The sequence below is a fragment of the Engraulis encrasicolus genome, chromosome 4 (assembly GCF_034702125.1).
Source record: "Engraulis encrasicolus isolate BLACKSEA-1 chromosome 4, IST_EnEncr_1.0, whole genome shotgun sequence".
Lineage (NCBI taxonomy): Eukaryota > Metazoa > Chordata > Actinopteri > Clupeiformes > Engraulidae > Engraulis > Engraulis encrasicolus.
The window spans coordinates 34,148,382-34,167,790 of record NC_085860.1 but is presented as its reverse complement, the minus strand read 5'-3'; the positions used below and the strand labels follow the sequence as shown (position 1 = coordinate 34,167,790).

Below are 19,409 nucleotides of genomic sequence, written 5' to 3'. Positions count from 1 at the left end.
CGGTCATTGTGACAGTACTCCACAGCACATAAGAGTTCACTGCACACTGCACAAAACAAAATTGCATTTTATGCCTCACCCGTGCAAGGGGCCAGCCCCCAATGGCGTCCCAAGGGAGCAGTGCGGCATGACGGTTCCATGCTCAGGGTACCTCATGTAGGAGGATGGGGAGAGCACTGGTTGATTACTCCCCCACCAACCTGGTGTCCAACTAGTCGAGTGTGGCGTGGAACGTCCTGAAGCCTCAATACGGTAGCATTGAGCTATTGGACCGGCCCTTTAGCTCAACGGTCTCATACTGTGCCTCCCATTCCCGAACCGATGTAGTTGACAAGGTGGCAGGCTCGTGGCCCTGAGGGGGGCGAACTGTGCGGGAACACCCCCGTCACAGTGGTGCCGTGCACTGACACAAGTCCGTGGATTGAGACATAGGGTGTGTCTCCCATTCTCGGACCGATGTAGTTAACAAGGATGCAGGTTCGTGGCCCTGAGGGTTTGCGAAGGATGCAGGTTCGTGGCCCTGACACCTCCGTTACACAGGTTTTTTTGATGCAAATACCTCATTAATATAATTTGTCGTTTATTATTTTTGTTTATAAATTGTTTAAGTGTTCTGGGAGTATTTTCATCAATTAAATAGCAATATAATAAGCTTACACACACACACACACACACACACACACACACACACACACACACACACACACACACACACACACACACACACACACACACACACACAGTATAGTTACCCTTCCTACACCAGGGTTTGCAGGGTTTGCATGCAGGGTTTTTTGTTGCAAATATCTCATTTGTTTTGTTTATAAATTCTTTAAGTATTTCGTGACTTTTCATCAATTGAATAATATAGCAATATAATAAGCTTCACTGCCGGTTACTGTCGTTTCAACACTCCCAGCGCATAAATAGTTAAAGAAAATCTCGTTCTCGCGATAGCATTTTCCTCTCCGAGAACTGGTTTAAGGATCGCTGAGGCAGGCGTACACTCGTTCTCAGTGGCCAGATAAGTGTCGTGGAACTGTGGGTACATTCCTTTCACTGGTATTTCGCAGCACACGAATGTCATTTATGTATTTAGGCAATCAGTCTTCGAATTATAGGTAGCTTAATAGATTGGTTCCGAAATGGATGTCAATCCAGGCACACAATCTCCGCGAGAAGAGGGAGAGCTCGAAGATGGGGAAATTTGCGACGACGAAACTGACGAGAAGCAGCTAACACGAGAAGGCATGAGGCCTCGTAATGCTAACTCGACACGGCCTAATCGGAAATGTAAAGGTCCAGTACGAACACTGCCTCCCCCGATGGGCTCCCAGGCCCAGGATTTCCGAGTGATGATGCCCTTTAATCGTGTACCACACTTGCATGGCCATTTCCCCCCTATGCACAGACAACAAATTGGACCTAGTGGACCAGACCGATTGTTGCCAGGGGAGGAATGCGACCAAAGTCAACGATCTAGCTTTTGGGAACGCAGTCATCACACCTTCGGTAAATTACGAAACCGTGGTGGGAAACCTGTAAACGATGGCCGAGGGGACTGGGCCAGGGGAGGTAGAGGAGATGGCGTTGGAGGTCCGAGAGAGAATGGCAGACCCCCTGTGAGTAGGTATGCCTTCGGGGACAGTCATGTAAATAGAAAGGAATCTCCCCAGAGAAAACGTATCCTTTGGAATGCCAGCAAGGTGGCTAAAGATACAGCTAGGCATAGGAGTTCTAGCTGTTTTTGCAGACCAAATTGTCATGTAGCTCTGTTGATAGCTCATTAACAAATGCGGGAATGAAACCTCATGAACAAAGACTAAACATTATGTCATGTGTGGGTTGTAGCTATACTACTTGGATAAAGGGTATTGATAAGACTATTTAACCTGAAATGATCTTTATGTCAGCACCAGTCTTTGTTTTGGTACTTGTTTTTGTTTGGGTAATTGTTGCAATCTTGATTTGAATTTATTAAATATTCTTAGTCTCAACTGAACTATTATCGCCTTGAATTACCCATTTTTATATTGTATTCACAGTATCAATCATTAATTCGCTCAACACCATTTTGTTGATCGCCCCCATCTGCTGTCATCAGTTACAAGGGTGAAAAGTGTTGTGTAAGCAAGAGCATAGGTCACTTTCAGCTGTTATTCAGGCGTGTCTTTTTTTAAATCCCTTAGTTCTCCTTAGCCTATGTATTTCAGAAAAGCCATTTGGAAGAAACCAGGGAAAGAAGCAGATTGTACAGGTAGTACACAATGCACCCAAGGCTGAGAATGGTATGGAGGACAGCTTTGAGGATTTGCTCTTCAAATACAAGCAAATCCAGTTGGAACTGGAATGCATTCGCAAGGAAGAGAAGATGGCCCTCCAGCCCGTGGATCCAAAGCAGGAAGGCTCAGGTGCCAGTGTTACCCCAACCCCTGGAGCAGAAACGGACAAGGACAAGGTGGTGGAGGTTGTGGAGGAGGCCGGTGTCTCCGCCGAGCAGCCTCAAGAGCTTGAACAGCAGCCACCAGAGAAGGAGGAGATTAAGACCTTTCAGGCCTTCAACCTCAAGCCCCTGAGGCAGAAGCTGCTGACCCCAGCGGAAAGGGACGCCCTCAATGCCAAAGGAGGCAAAGAAGAGGAGACGAAAGAGGAGAAGGAGGAGGCCGTAGTAGTAGAACAAGCCACAGCAGTAAATGGTGTGTCTATTGCTTATTATCACTTCTTCTCCATCTGTTATTGTCTCACAACCCCCCTTTGCATCTTGGCTAAAGATAACCCTTATATTATGTTGTTGGGTGTGTAGATTAAGGGGCACCACTTAATGTCAGTACTGTCTGTAGAAGCAAACCATAGTGCACACTTAGTTACCGTACCAATTTCCCACATGACTTTAGCCATGGCACATTTTTTTTTGACTTGTCAAGTAACACATTTAATTTTGTCTAAAGAAGCGTCAGCAGTGTCAGAAGCTGCTGAAGAAGATGACGAGGATTTGGAAGACACCGAGTCAGACTTGAACATATCCTGTTTATCAACCTCAGACGACTCCCTACTGAAGGTACACAGACAATCATTACGGTCATGACATTATCTCTCACATCCATATTTTTTACTTGACGTACTACTCACGACACTGAGCATACGACTGTACAAAAATCATGTATGCACATCCACACATGCATCCCATACACGGTTATCCTTAGTACAGTAGACACACAGAAATCCAACCAGACATATTGCATCCATCTAAACGGTCATAACACACAGGAGTAAGGCGTGTTTGTGTCCACACCTGCACCTGTAATTTGAGCTGGTATGTGGCACAGATGTCTCCACTAAGATGAAAACCGAAAGGGTGATTTGCATTCATTGCGGTTCCCAGTACGCAAATTATGTTTTTTTTTTTTTCTTGGTTTCCTTTTGTTGTAAATGACAAAACAAAAAGTGCAAAGCATATTGCTTACTGACGGGTTATGGTTATTGGCCATATGTTTGGTATGGGCACAGTTTAGGTATTCTTAAGTTTTTTTCTCGTTTTAGTTTAATTATTTAGTCAATGTACCACACCAGTACAGTTAGGGATGCTTTTCAACTGGTGTAGGAGTATGAAAAGCTGATTCCCACATCAAAATGAACTCTCATCGTAGGAGAGACAAAATGTCTTCAAGCTCCGTTAAAGGTGCACTGTGTAGGATGGTGGCCAGAGTAGGTATTGCAAGCATAATAAGCTAATAATAAACATATTTTTATACAATGACCAAAGTACATTAAGTTTTGCAGCTAAAAATGTCTATTTCTGGACATTCAAAATGGCAGACAATGGTCATGTATGAAAAGTTCAATTTTCCCTGTCATAAGGAATACTTAAAATTGATGGTGATGATAAGTATTCATGAAAAAGGTAACAGTTGTGAATGGGCAGCATGTATTCTGCAAATGAACTACCGGTACTTAAAAATATTACACAGTGCACCTTTAGGAATTCCAGTTACCTACAACTTAACGTGTGCCTGTGCGTGTGCGTGCGTGATCTGTCTGCAGAAGAAGGTCAAAGGGAAGGATGAGGATGATGAGCTGTCGGAGCTCCAGCTGAGGCTGTTGGCCCTGCAGTCGGCCAGCAGGAAGTGGCAGGCCAAGGAGCAGCAGGTAGACTTCTTTCTTTCTTGGCAATGGTGGACAATCTGGTTTCATAGACTACAATCTAGTTTCTACATATTCCAAATGCTCTAATTGGATAGGTAAAACCATGTCATTTGGAATATGTGAAACTGATCTGTAGCTTCTGAATCCTGGTTCTTCATCACTGCTTTTCGGAACCATCAACCTGTGTAGAGTCTAAAGACTTCCCTGGGTCTGCTTGAACAGAAGTTACCCAGTTTCTTGGCACCTTTATGACTATGATCTTACATTATTTGCCGTTTTAAATGTTGTACATGCTGTCCCTTTTGTAAATAAATAAACTTCAATTCTTCAGGTGATGAAGGAGAGCAAGGAGAAGATCACCAAGGCTCAGAGTGGAGCCAAGCCCTCCTCCTCCTCCTCCTCCTCGTCCCACCCCCCTGACAAGAGCTCCAGTCCCCAGGGCCAGGGCCAGCCAGACCACCGTACCAAGATGGTCACCAGGTCCAGTGCAGAGAGGGGCAAGGCAGCCACCACCACCACCACATCTGCTACCTCCTCATCTTCCTCCTCCTCTTCATCGAAGCCCCAGGAGAAAGGGAAGCCCACCACGGCTGACAACAAGGGAAAGGCCGGCAACAAGAATCACACCGGCCCAGGGAAGAAGTCCGTCAGCCCTGGTAATTTCCCCTCCTTATTAGTTGTTTTTCGTTCAATTGGGCTGACTGGTAGTGAATTTAGATGTGTGCTTTCGTCTAAACCCCCCATCCCCTTTCTGAGAAGCTATGTTTAATCAGATATTGTCAGAAGGACTGGATGGTGAAAGCAGTCGTTATCACAGTAACATTTAGGTCAGTCATGATGCTGTATGGTGTGCTAATATTTCATGTGAAGCTGTATAACATTGAAATTATGTAGGGGGGTGAATGAAACTCCTTCAAGGGCCTCAAATGGCCCTCAAGACATAGGTTCCCCAGCCCCTGTTCTAGTTGGACATCAACGAGTTAGCTCAATGAGCTGTTTAGATTCCTTGCGGACCGTGTCTTTCACTCTGTTTCTAGTTGATCAGCCACTAAAATAATTTCTGAAGCATTTATTTAAGTGTTGAAAAATCTACCTTTGTGTTGGTTGAAGGAGCACTGAACGTTCAGAATGTGTTGATCTGAACCCATCACTAACTATTCTTGATAGCCTGAGTAAGTCTCAATGTCACAGTCAACGTTAGATTAAATGACATTCCATCTTGTCGACACTGAGGCCTGTAATCAGTGTTGAAAGTGCATGCTTAGATTAACGTGGTCTCATTTGTGATATTGTTTTTTTTCCCCATGAAAGCTTCATGAAAGCTTCATTAATCTAGATGAACATTAAGTTTCTGGTCCAGTGTAGCTCAAGATCTTGATTTTCTACACATACAAAGTTGTATGGTGTGCTAATATTTCTTTTTTCTTTTTCATACGTGTATGTACTATATCCAACGGCTGTGGTATAGTATTATTACCATAATTATGATCTGCACGCACTAGAGCCCGGTGTAGGCTTCCCTGTGCCGCGCTGGGTGTAGGATGTGTGCTACAGCACCGCAAAAATCCTGCTCCACACCTCCCTCTATGACGATGGAGGATCAGATGTGGCAGGCCTTTGCTACATTACATGCTTTACTTCATGATGTCCACCGCTCCGCTAGTGGAATGCTGTCATAGCCGTCAAAAAGACTTTTCTATCATAGTACAGCCCTAGTTCTTATCATAGCTGCCTTTACTAATACATTACAACATGGTCATTGCCATTCTACTAACCACTATGATACATTTATAATGGGGGTCATGTCTGACCAGATTAATCATGCCTGCATGCTTGTCATGATTCACTTGTCTTTTCCCTTTTCTTTGCCGCACTGCACTACTTCTTCTACATCCCCTGGTCTTCTCTGCGATTTTTAGGAAATTGAATTTCGTCATCACGACTTCAGGAGCAAAATTACTTCCCGTCGCCATTTCTCGGTCCTACCCCTTCCCTCTTACCCCCCCCCTTCATTTACTGACATTTCACACCATATCGAAATAAAGGCCTAGACCACTCCCCCCCAAAAAAATACTAGAAAAAAGCCCTTCACTTCCTATCATATCTCAACTCTTCAATGGAAATAATGGCCTAAAAAACAAAAAATACTTTAAAAAACATCTACCATTTACCTTTAAAAAAAAAAAAAATTTGACAAAAGACTTATGCATGTGCTCCACAGACTTTTGTGTTCTTGACTGTGTGTGTGTTGTTGTATTACCCAGCAGGCTCGGCGGCGAAGCAGGCGTGGCGTAAGCAGCAGCTGCGGGCCTGGAAGCTGCAGCAGCAGCGGGAGCAGGAGGAGCAGGCCAGGAGGAGGCAGGAGGAGGAGGAGGAGAGGAGAAAGAGGGAGGAGGAGATCCGCAAGATCCGGGACCTCTCCAACCAGGACGAGCAGTACAATCGCTTCATGAAGCTGGTGGGAGGCAAGCACCACCCGCGCCCCAAGGTCAGAGCGGCTTGAGGATTTTCACATGCTGTCTTGTGCTCGCTAAACAGTTTATTTTTGAGCAACTGCACTACTTCTTACTGCACAAACAACATGTATTTATTTATATAGCACACTATTTCAACTATACAGTTGACTCAAAGTGCTTTCAAATACACATTCACATTCCCATACTTACAAACCGACCAGAGTGAGTAAAAGTGTCGGAAATAATTGACCTTGTATAGAAGATTAAACAGCAAAAGCCTTAGTTGGTCACTCTTCCTGATTAAACGCATTAGTTCTAATCTTTCACAGCATTTGCCATCTCTGACCTGTTCAATCCAGGCGGTTTTGTTTTTGAACACTCTTTTTTCTTTAACACTTTCTGCTGTTTGTGCAGTTAGAGATTAAAAAGTGTTTCGTTCCTTCTTCTAGAAGGGTTTGATTAATGTAAGAGGGAACACTAGTGGTTCTAGTTCAGGGGTAGGGAACCTTTTTCAATCGAAGGGCCACTTCAAATTTCTCCAAGGGCCATAAAAGTCCTCCAAGGACCGTACTATGAACACAAACCAGGATTTCCGCCTGCACTTTAGGCCTATATTGAAGGCAGCCCCCTTTTCAATAGACCCCACCTTCTCTAGGTCCCCTGAATATAGCTTAATTGTACTGCAAATGGAATTTCTAAGATTCCTTTACAAAATATGTCATATTTCATGTGAAACTGTATAACATTAAAATTATGTTTATGGGGTGGATGAAACTCCTTCAAGGGCCGTAAATGGCCCTCAAGACATAGGTTCCCCAGCCCCTGTTCTAGTTGGACACCAACAAGTAAGCTCAATGAGCTGTTTAGATTCCTTGCGAACCGTGTCTATCACTCTGTTTCTAGTTGATCAGCCACTAAAATGATTTTGGAAGCATTTATTTAAGTGTTGAAAAATCTACCTTTGTGTTGGTTGAAGGAGCACTGAACGTTCAGAATGTGTTGATCTGAACCCATCACTAACTATTCTTGATAGCCTGAGTAAGTCTCAATGTCACAGTCAACGTTAGATTAAATGACATTCCATCTTGTCGACACTGAGGCCTGTAATCAGTGTTGAAAGTGCATGCTTAGATTAACGTGGTCTCATTTGTGATATTGTTTTTTTTCCCCATGAAAGCTTCATGAAAGCTTCATTAATCTAGATGAACATTAAGTTTCTGGTCCAGTGTAGCTCAAGATCTTGATTTTCTACACATACAAAGTTGTATGGTGTGCTAATATTTCTTTTTTCTTTTTCATACGTTTATGTATATCGCCTGTGGTAAGCTTATAGTATTATTAGCATAATTATTATCTGCACGCACTAGAGCCCGGTGTAGGCTTCCCTGTGCCGCGCTGGGTGTAGGATGTGTGCTACAGCACCGCAAAGATTCTGCTCCACACCTCCCTCTATGACGATGGAGGATCAGATGTGGCAGACCTTTGCTACATTACATGCGTTACCTCATGATAAATAAAACGTTGGCAAAGCCACTGTGTGTAGGCTACAGTAAATTAAATTACCAGTGGATGGAGATCTCTCTCATGGGCAGTTTTTTTGTTTGTTTGTTTTTTCTCCCTGCTTACTGTGGTCTCTGCAGTCCGTGGATAATGAACACAGGAAGTCCCTGAGCAAGCAGGGCCTGGACACCTCAGGGAACCTCTACCAGTATGACAACTATGACGAAGTCGCCATGGACACCGACAGCGAGCCGGAGTCACCAGGTGTGTGTGAGTCACAAGTGTCCTAAATTAGGTCAGAGCAAGCTTAGCCGAGCTGCCGAACTGGTTAGAGCAGCGTTGTCACACGGGACCGTAATCATTGCATGATGACACACACACACACACACACACACACACACACACACACACACACACACACACACACACCAATGTTTGCTCCAGCGGTTTATGAGCAGCCCTCTTTTTCTTTACATCACAATACACTAAGAAAATGCTTTTGCTCTATGCAACTTCATTATTTAGGTGCTGTAACTAATTCCCTGTGCCAGAAAAGTTGCACATAAAAAGTTGCACACAGGCTAGCTGCCACAACAGTCCTGGCACAGTAAGCAGTCTTGTAGTAAACATAGTCCAATTATTAACTCCCAAGCAGGGCACTGTTTCTCGAAATCATCGTTGCTAGCAAGTTAGCATCTTGGTAGATTGACGAGTAAGTTTGTAGATTAGTTAGTAATTATTCAGGCAAATGATGCAGGCACATGATGGTGATGGTTTTAGTGACTGTAACATGTGGCCTTGTTGTGCAGCCTCGTCCCCAGTGCCCGACCCCTTCTCTATGGACATGGCCATGGGCATACCTCACATGATGGGCTTCCCACTGCACTCAACTCCCCTGGGAATGGTAGGTCTCTCCCCAGCTGAATGCCTTTTATTGTCGTTATAAATATACTGTATACGCTGTGTGCTGCACTGCCCACCCACGCAAAGAAATGAAGGATACTTTTCACTGCAGGCATATGCAAACCGCATTCCAAACAAGTCGGGACACTTGGTATTTTGTGAATAAAAGCAAAATGCTGTCCCAACTTTTTTGGAATCCATTTTGTATGATGAATATTAACAGCATAGAACATGTAAATAGAGTACGATAGAAGACCGATTTCGTAATTTTGAGACGGTCAATGAATATTCTTTACAACTGATGAGGAGAAGAGAAGACTTCTAAAGAGTAGCTTGAATTGATATAAGTCAACAGAGCATCTTTCTCCAGCTTGCTCGCGCCCTCCGCCTCAATCTTTCTCTCAATCTGTTCAGGAACTGGTCCAGCACCACCTGGACCCTCTGGGCCTGGCCCAGCCTTCGCCCCCGCCTCCCCTGCCCCCCATGCCCCCACCTGACGAGCAGGAGAGGCCCCCCAAGCCCCCCTTCGCAGACGAGGAGGAAGAGGAGGAGATGCTGCTGAGGAAGGAGCTGCTCAAGTCACTGGCCACCAAGAGAGCCGCCAAGCCAGAGGTATTGCAATACATTACATTACATTGCGTTACATTGCACTGCAGTACATTACATTACTGCTGACCCTTGTACGAAGTTGTTTTACAGTTGTGTAGGTGCAGGGCCTTGGTTTCAGTCCTTGGTGCAATGGTGGATTGTTCAAACAAGGGCACAACAGTCATGGCTGAGGGTGTAGACTAGAGCAGGGTTTCCCCTGGGGGTGCGCGACCTGCTACAAGGGGGTGCGCGAGTTGAATGTTGAACGTAAACCTGCAACCTTCCCGTCCCAAATCCAACTCCCGCAACTCAAAACCAGCTGCCGTAATAAATACCAATCACGTCAAGGCACAACATTAGTCAGAAGAAATGAATGGATTGACCATAAGCACAGGAGTTGCAAGCTGCATGAATTGGCGCCTTTGTGCGCGTGTTGAACATGTACTTTATAGCTACTGTATATGGAAGACGCTTGCCTTTCCTCGGCTGAGCTCTGTTTACCACCTGACCACAGCATGCAGAGGCACCATGCTGGTTTTCAGTCATCTGTGACGCCGCACAGTGTAGGCTGGTTGGTGCCATCTGCTACAGGAGTGTTTCCCAACCTTGATTGTCTTGCGTACCCCCTAAGCCTTTTTGTCATATCACGAGTACCCCCGCAGTCATGCTTTATATCACAATGCGACTGTAATATCCATACATTTGTTCATTATTCCACCTCCTACCTTCTGCAGTGTGCTCGCATACCCGTAGGCGTACACGTACGCCTGGTTGGGAATCGCTGTGCTATAGGAGCATATAGTTCCCATAAATACCCCCCAAGCAGGCAAGATATCCGGGCCGCTGTGGCGCAGCGCGCTAAAGGTCAGATTAGACTTGTAACTGCGCGCGTCAAAAGTCGCTTGGGAGTGGCCAAGAACCAACTTTGCATTCATACATCTGCGCCCGAAGTATCGTCGCGAGCCACATTTGAAATAGCGCGATTACCTTCACTACATTGCAAGGACTTGTATTAAGCAATGTTGCTTTCTAGCCCAGTTAGCTAAGTATTTTCACTCAAACTGCAAATGCAATGTACTGGTATCGTTATTTGACATACCCAGTCTGTTTTCACGTGCAGAAAATGCAAGCATGTAATTACAGTTGCCTCTGCCGATGTGTGTTTACATTCAGTGGAGGAATAGCTCGCTGGTAGTAAAACTGCAGGCATTGTGCCACGAGTGTTCAACTGATGCATTGTTTGTTACTTAGCTTGTAGCTTTGTGTATTTACACACATGTACACACAGGGCAATAATATAGCTTTTAACAGAATACAGCTTTGCTCTCGCCAACTACCAGCATTGCGCCGCCACAAGAACAAGGAAGTAGCGAGACGACCAATCATAGCGCCTTTTTTTTCTGCGTCCTCCGCGTCCGTCCGACGGATAGTTAGAATTTTTTTCGAGGCGCTCGACGAGGGGCGCAGAGCCTCTGCGCGGGGGGGCATGGTCGCGCACAGACACAGGACGGACGGACGCAGAGGCTATGCTTCCGAAGCATAAATCTCCCCACATTTGGGCTTGCGGTTCGAGTCCGGCCGGGGTCATTTTCCGATCCTCCCCCGTCTCTGTGTCCCACTCGCTTCCCGTCTCCTTCTCACACTGTCCCTATCAAATAATAGCACCTAAAAAACATGTTTTGAAAAGCAGGCAAGATATACACAATTAAAGTAAGCATGGTTGTTATTTATCATAAAGGGTAGGTGAACTAACAAGTTGTCGTAATTTCACAACTTCCTGTTTTGTCTCATAGAGTTCTTTGAGTTCTTCATGGAGTTATTGTTGCTTATCTGGTTCAGTGTACACGGGATAGGAAGAGACATGTAGTTGCATGTAAAAGAGAAGAGACATGTAGTTGCTATCACCAGTGAATTACCAGTGGTCCAAAGGTAATATTTTTCCCGTGCGAAACGGGCTTTAGGCAACATTTGCTCAATGTATACCTTCTAAAGCTGGGCTTACACTGTGCGACTTTTGCCCCGATTTTGCCCCGATTTGGCACTCGCACGACTTTTTGAGAGTCGGGACGATTTCTTGCTCAATCGCAGGTCAATCGTGAGTCTTGCATCGTGCAGTGTACATGGGGTAACGACAAGCGATTTCGCCTCACGATCGTGCAATCGCAGGGTCGCAAGAAAATCAAAACGGTTTGAAATTCTGGTCGTGGCTCGTGCGTAAATCGCACAGTTAAAGCAGTGCTACGACCCGATTTGACACTTCACATGCACAAATGAATAGGGCCGTGCGATTCGCTGTTGAGTGCGACCTCATCTCCACCTCAGGTGTGCATGTTCCCTCCTCTGCAGACTGGGGAAACATGTCGCGTCGTAAGGTGGAAGCATTTCACTCGCATCCGACTGTCGGCTCGTGTAGTGTGAGGACGTGAGTCGTGAGTTGTAAACTTTTAAACAGTGAAATTCCATCGTGCAGTGTGAGCAGAAGCTTAAGACCCACGAGTGAAAATATCGCACAGTTTGTGCCCGGCTTTAGTCAGGGGTTGGGAGCCTTTTTCAGTCTAGGGGCCACTTCAAATTCCTCCGAGGGCCGTAAAAGTCCTCAGAGGGCCGTATTATGAACACAAACCAGGATTTCCCCCTGCACTTCAGGCCTATATTGAAGGACGCTACCTTTAAAACAGTCCCCACCTTCTCTAGGACCTCTGAATATAACTTAATTGTATTGCAAATGTAATTTCTAATATTCCTTTACAAAATATGTCATATTTCATGTGAAGCTGCACAACATTAAAATCATATCGGGGGCCAGATAAAACGACCTCAAGGGCCGCAAACGGCCCTCGAGACAGAGGTTCCCCACCCCTGTTCTAAGTGGAACATTCTGCAACTCTGGATAGTGGTCAAGAACCAAATTGAAATGTTGTACAGGGCATGCAAGGTTATGGCAGCAGTTGCGCCAGTTTTAGATCTCTGCCAATCATCATGTTCCCCCTCTTGGTGTCCGACGTTGGCAGCGACTCCTGCAATGTCAGCGTAGTTGCCCTTCAGAGGATTTTAATGACCGTCGCACCACTGCCACCACTGTGACTCATTTTGGGAACATTGTCTTCCAGTGAACACAAATGCAAAGTTGACACAGCTGCCCGTGTGTTCCCTGTTTGAATGGCACAAGCTTGTAGCCCCTGTAGTGTTTCTGCTGTGCATGAGTGAGCACAGGCTTATCTGACCTGCCCACCGTGCTGCCAAACTAAACTGAGCAGGCCTGGCTGGCCACCTCCTGCACTGAGCGGAGCCAGGCAGCAAGATAGCAGAGGTGCTCTTGGCCTGAATCACGCTTCCTGATGACCTCACACATTGTGTCATTGTGTGCCATTTTGCTCAAAATAGTACTGTGTGTGCCGCTATTGTCCTGTCGATACAAGATGGCTGTCTTGTTTATTTAAAGACGAGCACCGCATGAAGTGCAGGCCTTGTCTGGTTTAAATCAGGCTTTTTGTTTTCGCAACACTTTCTTGGGTATCGGTTGAAACATAGGTCCTGTTTAAAAACGTTCTGCTTTGAGATGAATGGCTTGTATAAAGCAATGGAATGGTGGCCTCTTCAGATGTGGGTGCATTGCACAGGATGGTCTCACTGCATTTGGGCTGTGATTTTTGACACGTTTTCTTGTCTTATTTTATTTCTTTCTTAGGATACTGTGTCTAGCAGCAGCGGTCCACCGTCTCCTGTGGTCAGGCAGATTATCCTCCCGATGTCTCGGACCAACCTGAGCGCGGTCAACCTCAACACGGTTATATCCCAGCATCGACACGCCAGCAGCAAGTACAGCCAGGCCAACCCAGCCCTCCGTGGCCCAGCAATGGTAAGATCTCTCAAGCATCAGTCATCAGATATTTTCTTCCTCTCAATGATGCATGGACACCCATGTCTATTATTTTTGACACATTTAAAATTATTTCTTCTGGCCCTGGCTGTTTGCCAGGCCGCGCCCTCCTAGTGAAGCAACACCTCCAGCGTTGCTTCTAGTCAGGCCAGGAGCAATACAAATATAGTTTCTGAGCTCCAGAAAAACTGCCTCTTTGTCGGGAAGCAAACAACCAATAGCAAACCAAGGGAGGCAGGTCAACCATGCTGTTTGGGAAATGTCAATTGTTATGAGATTGTTATGAGATTTGAAAGTCGATGATAATAATCAGGCTACTTGGCTGTAGCTCAAAGGGCTAAGGCACAGCACCATTATTCTGGGGACCCGGGTTTGATTCTGGCTTGCTTGAGGTCATTTTCTGATCCATCCCCTTCTCTCTCCATTGCTTTCCTGCCTCCTCTCAAGTCTGTCCTATCCTACCAAGGCACGAAAAGCCCATAAATATCTTTTTGAAATCATCTGTTCTGCAAAACATGATGATCTTGAGTTGCTTGTGTGATCTGCACCTGCAGCTGCCACACTGCTTAAGGGACTATAACCAATACCTTAATAGATGTAAGTCGCTTTGGATGAAGGCGTCCACGTAAGTGTAATGTTATCTTGAGCTCCTCATTTGATCTCCACCTGCAGCTGCCAAGACATAAGCCAGTGGTGGTGCAGATCAACGGCTCAGACGACAGCGACTCAGATAGCGAGTCCACCAGCTCTCCCCCGACCACGTCCGGCTTCTTCGGAGGCCTGGAGTTCATGATCAAAGAAGCTCGCCGCACAGCCGAGGTAACTGCATAAATAAAACTCATCTCTGGGTTTTTTTGGGGTGCCATTTGGTTTCATTGAAATGTATTTACCGGAAGTGCATGACGTTGAGTACATCTTGGAGCGTTATCTGATTTCTGATGTGTTTTGGTGTTAAAATGGCAATGTTCACTGTTTTTTGTTCAGGCGTCAAAGCCCAAGGGATCTAAATCAGAGAAGGAGAACATGCCTGATTCCAAGAAACTGGAACTAGCTAGGTAACGTGTGTGTGTGTGTGTGTGTGTGTGTGTGTGTGTGTGTGTGTGTGTGTGTGTGTGTGTGTGTGTGTGTGTGTGTGTGTGTGTGTGTGTGTGTCTGTGTGTGTGTGTCTGTGTGTGTGTGTGTGCGTGTGTGTGTGTGTGTGTGTGTGTGTGTGTGTGTGTGTGTGTGTGTGTGTGTGTGAGTGATTTCACCATGTGATAGCTCATGATATGTAAATGGAATTTCTGTTGACATTCTGGATGTTACACCAATGTCATTGTCACTTGCAGTCACTTGCAGCGCATGTCAAGGCTGGATGCTGTGAAGGGTGCCTCATCTCCGGTGGGTTCGGACTCTGAGCTAGACACCGCGGCAAAGTCTGCAGTCCTGAGACTTGCCGAGGCAGAGGAAAAGTTAACCAAGCACCGGTGAGCAACAAGAACTGATTTTTTTCTTGTCCTGCTGCACTTGTCTTTCACCGGAGCTCATAGACTGACTTTAATCTGGCAAAGATTCCATACAGTAGACAAGTGGTGAGACGTAACGGCACTAGTCTGAGATTTGTGAGACAAGATGTTCCAGCTTCAAATTTGTTTTCTTGAAACCAAGTTTTCATGTTGTTGTTTACCTCAGGTTTTACTGAGAATATACCTTCAATTGGATGGCTTGTGTCATAGGACCTTTGACACAAGCCATCCAATTGAAGGTATATTCTCAGTCATTCTGTTGAAGATGAAGCGGTGGTGGCTCAGGTGATAGACCAGCCGGTTGCAGATTCAAGCCCCGCTTTGCCTGACCTCATCGATGTGTCCTTGAGCAAGATACTTAACCCCAAGTTGCTCCTGGTGGCAGGGTGGTACCCTGCGTGGCAGCCACTGCCACCGGTGCGTGAATGGGAGAATGTGAGGCATTCAATGTAAAGAGCTTTGAGTGCTCGAAGGAGTGGAAAGGTGCTATATAATTGCAGTCCATTTACCATAATGGATAGCAGTCGCATTATGCAGCATCAGGGATGGCGATATTTTTTTTTTCCTGAAGGTTGGGGAGCCCTAGGGAGGGAGGCGTTGAGAAGGCTACAGTTGAGATAGGGTGGTGATTTGTCATCATTGGGGGGGCATTAGTCCATTTTATATATATATAGTAAAGGGGGCATTGGAAGGCTTGTGAACAGCCCCGTTGAGAAGCTTATGATGAGCTACAGGTGGCATTTGTTCAAAAAAAGGTTGAGAACCACTGGTGTATTGTGTGGTCCTCCAGGAGCCAGCTGGAGAGGGACGAGGTGCTGCTGAAGCAGCTGCTGCACCAGGAGCTGAGGAAGAAGGAGATCCTCAGGGCTGCGGAGGCCAAGGTGGCCAAGCTACGGGAACAACTGCAGGCACAGGAGAAGATCGTCACCATCAACAGAGTGCTGCTCAAGAAGCAGCAGGAACAGGTTGGTTAACCCATTTAAGCCCAAGGCACATAAAAAAAAAAAACGCCTGCTGAATGCCTAACCGCACAAATACACCAAGCGTGACATGAGCGATACCAGCGACAGAAGCGATTCAGGCCACTTGGGGCTTTTTGAGCGACTTGGGCAACAGTTTGTTGTTGAAGAATATAAGTGTTATCGAATTCTGCTATGTTTATGATATGTGAGTAGCTGATGCTTTTTAATTGGACAGAGTTATTTGCTGTATGTAGATACTTATTGTTTCTGGGTGATGCATGGCACCTATTTATAATTTAATTAATGCGAGCTACACTCTGAGTCAATTGTTAATCCCATCATTTGACTCAATTTAAGCCTTGCAATAGAAACATTCAGTCTTTTATCTGTATGCTGGTTCTACTTATTGGAGCTTGCATTGTAAATGACTGAGACATTGCAGTGCAATGCTTGCTGTCTGGAAAGTCCCAATAATGTGTTCAACCTTTGCCTGTAACATGAATATGTGGACTGTCCGTGGCCTAATGGTTAGAAAATTGGTCTTGGGATCGGATGTTTGCCAAGTCAAATCTCGTACCAGTTGGGTAATTTGGGTGGTTTCCGACACCAATCAGTCAGAAGAAACGAGATGCCCTGAGTCAAGGTTGTTCAGAGGTCTGATAAGAGATTGGTCTGGCTGTCTCACCTATTTCTTAACCTCCCTTTTCCTCTCCATCCTCCCTTATCTTTCCTCAATCCCTCCTCTGTTCCCATCCTCTCTTCTTTTTCCCTCTCCTACCTTTGCTTTCCCCACTCCTCTCCTCCCTCGCTTTCCACACCTCTCTCCTTCCCAACCTCCCTTTGTTTTTCCCTTTCCTCTCCTCCCTCTCCTCCCTTCGCTGTTCCTGCTCCTCTCCTCCCTCTCCTCCCTTTGTTTTTCCCACCCCTCTCCTCTCCTCTCCTCCCCTCGCTTTTTGCACTCCTCTCCTCCCTCTCCTCTCCTCCCCTCTCCCCCTGTCCAGATGCACCGTATTCAGCACCGCATCGTCCTGAAGAAACAGCAGGCCCTGAGGCTGGAGAAGGACGTGGCCCAGGCACAGGCCTCTGCACACGGCACCACGCTCAAGCGCAAGAACGACTCACCGCACTACTCCGTGAGTGCCCTCGCTTCCTCTTCCTGTTTCCTTGGGCTGCAGGCACTGACTGCAGTGTCGAACCCATTTCCTGTGTTAACTGGAACCCATTTCCTGTGTTGTTGACATGTTGAGATATCATCATGTTGTTGCAGTTTGCTTATTATTATGGTATGGATTTAACTTTATCAGTGCCCTTCAGGTCTGATATGGTAATATGAAAGATGGGTAAATACACCTGTCCAAGATTTGCATAAAGATGAATAAACACTAAAAGACTTTTTAAAAAAACAAAAGAAGACAGTAGTTGCAACGCGTCAGCCTGTTTCATTAAAGGCTTTTTAACTTTACCAGCAGTGTGGTTTTGGAATCTTTGGCAGACCTTATCAACAGCCACACCTGGAGCTAAGTCTGACCATAATTTTGAGCAACTTTATTTCCTTGAGCCAAAGTGCACCTGCTTATGAGAAAAGAAGCAGCAGTCCTCCATGACCAGCATTCCTTAGTGAACAGTTGTTTTTTTATCATATAACTTAAAAAAAACCAACATTTATTTTCCGTCAGGAGGGAGATTGAGTTTAAAATGCAAGAAACCCGAATGCACGTTTCCCCAAGAAGATGATAAGCACCAACTAACATTTCTTCCCTCTCCTCCTCAGCCGGTGAAGATGCTGCGCACTGAGGGCCACCAGCGCCACTACGCCGACCTGATCGCCCAGAAGCAGCGGCTACAGCAGCTGGAGGCCGAATACGCCCTCAAGATCCAGAAGCTCAAAGAGGAGCAGGCCCTACGCCAGCAGGCAGAGCAGCGCATCTCAGCCACCAACGCGGCCGCCGCTGCCGCTGCTGCTGCTGCTGCTACTGCTGCTGCCGTCGTCACAGTTCCCCAGCAGCCTCACCGACACACCCCCACCAGCCCCTACGCCCTGCCCCAGCCCTCGCTGCACGACCTGACCCAGGACAAGCTGGCGCTGGCCAGCGAGGATGCGGACACTGAGGAGGACGAGCAGCAGCCTCCGTCCTTCATCACCGCCTCCACCAGCAGTCCGGTGTCCTCTGCCAACATGGCCGCAGGTGGTGGTGTTGCCATGCCGGTGGCTACTCCCTCCACGCCCACCTCACGTCGCCGCTCCTTCCGAGACTCGGGCGCCTTCACCAAGCCCAAGCTGCAGGTGCCCCGGGCGCTGCACACCTCCACCCCTGCCAAACTGGGGATGCCTGCTGTGCCCCTGCCCGCCAAGCCCGCTGCAGCTACAGCCAAAGCTAGTAGTGGTGGTGTTGCTCCTGGCCTGCCTGAGTTGTGCCTTGGGCTGACTGCACAGGAGCTGAAGCAGCGGTACCAGCAGTCGGCCACCAGTGTGGAGGATCTGCTGCAGAGTGAACTGACGACACTAGGGGGCGCCACCCGGGAACTTCCATGTGGAAAGGTACAAACCCCTAATGCACCTTGTTGTGGATTGTACAAACCCCTAATGCTGTGTTGTGTGTTTGCTATACATAGGTTTCCTGTTCACAAACATTCCTGTCATGTGTGCGCAGCTAGGGGTCCCTCTGCAACCTCTGATTGTCCGTAAACTGCTGTCACTCAAAACATGTGCTCACGTGGTTGGCTGCTTTGCTTCTTGCCCCTCCTCACAGCGCAAATGATTGTTAACAGAAAACCTATCTATAGCCAGATGCGTTATAATGCATGCACAACAAGGTCAACATACTTATGTCCCATACAAACACTCAGAAAAGCTGAAATGGTTCCTGACTGGCATAATGTCAGTCAGACACATGCATTGCACACAAAAAGGGAAGGGAATGGAATGGCTGTAAGAATCGTGGAAGTTCCGTTTAGATTTTAGGCAAGCTACACTCTGAATCAAAAGCTACTCCCATCATTTGATTCAATTTAAGCCTTGCGATAGAAACATCCAGTCTTTCTGTACAGGTGCTGGCTCTAATAAATGGAGCTTGCATTGAGAATTACTGTGACATTGTTTTAACTATTAAAACGGTAATAATATAGTGCAGAATGATTCACAGTGCCACAGAACCAGAGTGCCTTTGAAGTGGAAGGCCTAATCAGTTGTTACACCCATGCAGGGCTTGAAATTAACACCAACCAATTGGCCAAATGCTGGTGAAATTTCAGTTTGGTTTGTAGAAAATACCTAGCCTCGCGAGCCATCCTATGTACTTCCGCCAAAGGATTGGCTCCACTACTGTAGTCTGGCCGTGCTTCTCTGTGGAGTGCCTGGAGCAGTAGAATTTTGATCGCAACGCCCCCCCCCAGAAAACAGCCAATAATCAAATGCGCCCCCCACGTGGGGGCGAAAGGGGGAGGACGCTCTTGACAATGACGTACACATCTG

The 19,409-nt window shown here is 46.5% G+C and overlaps 1 protein-coding gene across 3 annotated transcripts in view; it reads left to right on the top strand.

Annotated features, from left to right (window-relative positions):
- The first annotated feature begins 990 nt into the window (after positions 1-990).
- LOC134447679 (zinc finger C3H1 domain-containing protein) overlaps positions 991-19,409 on the top strand; it is a 40,173-nt gene continuing 21,754 nt past the window's right edge. Inside the window, exons 1-16 of one of the 3 annotated variants that reach the window (XM_063197267.1) lie at positions 991-1,683; positions 2,214-2,696; positions 2,949-3,058; positions 4,042-4,146; positions 4,475-4,799; positions 6,411-6,631; positions 8,240-8,369; positions 8,909-9,003; positions 9,417-9,614; positions 13,279-13,449; positions 14,143-14,289; positions 14,455-14,525; positions 14,799-14,936; positions 15,766-15,940; positions 16,939-17,070; positions 17,709-18,476. In XM_063197267.1, coding sequence (XP_063053337.1) covers positions 1,146-1,683; positions 2,214-2,696; positions 2,949-3,058; positions 4,042-4,146; positions 4,475-4,799; positions 6,411-6,631; positions 8,240-8,369; positions 8,909-9,003; positions 9,417-9,614; positions 13,279-13,449; positions 14,143-14,289; positions 14,455-14,525; positions 14,799-14,936; positions 15,766-15,940; positions 16,939-17,070; positions 17,709-18,476 — 3,807 coding nt within the window. In that variant the 5' untranslated portion in view covers positions 991-1,145. Of the gene's footprint in view, positions 1,684-2,213; positions 2,697-2,948; positions 3,059-4,041; positions 4,147-4,474; positions 4,800-6,407; positions 6,632-8,239; positions 8,370-8,908; positions 9,004-9,416; positions 9,615-13,278; positions 13,450-14,142; positions 14,290-14,454; positions 14,526-14,798; positions 14,937-15,765; positions 15,941-16,938; positions 17,071-17,708; positions 18,477-19,409 lie in introns of all 3 variants that reach the window. The other 2 variants (XM_063197268.1, XM_063197266.1) reach the window with 2 other exon arrangements.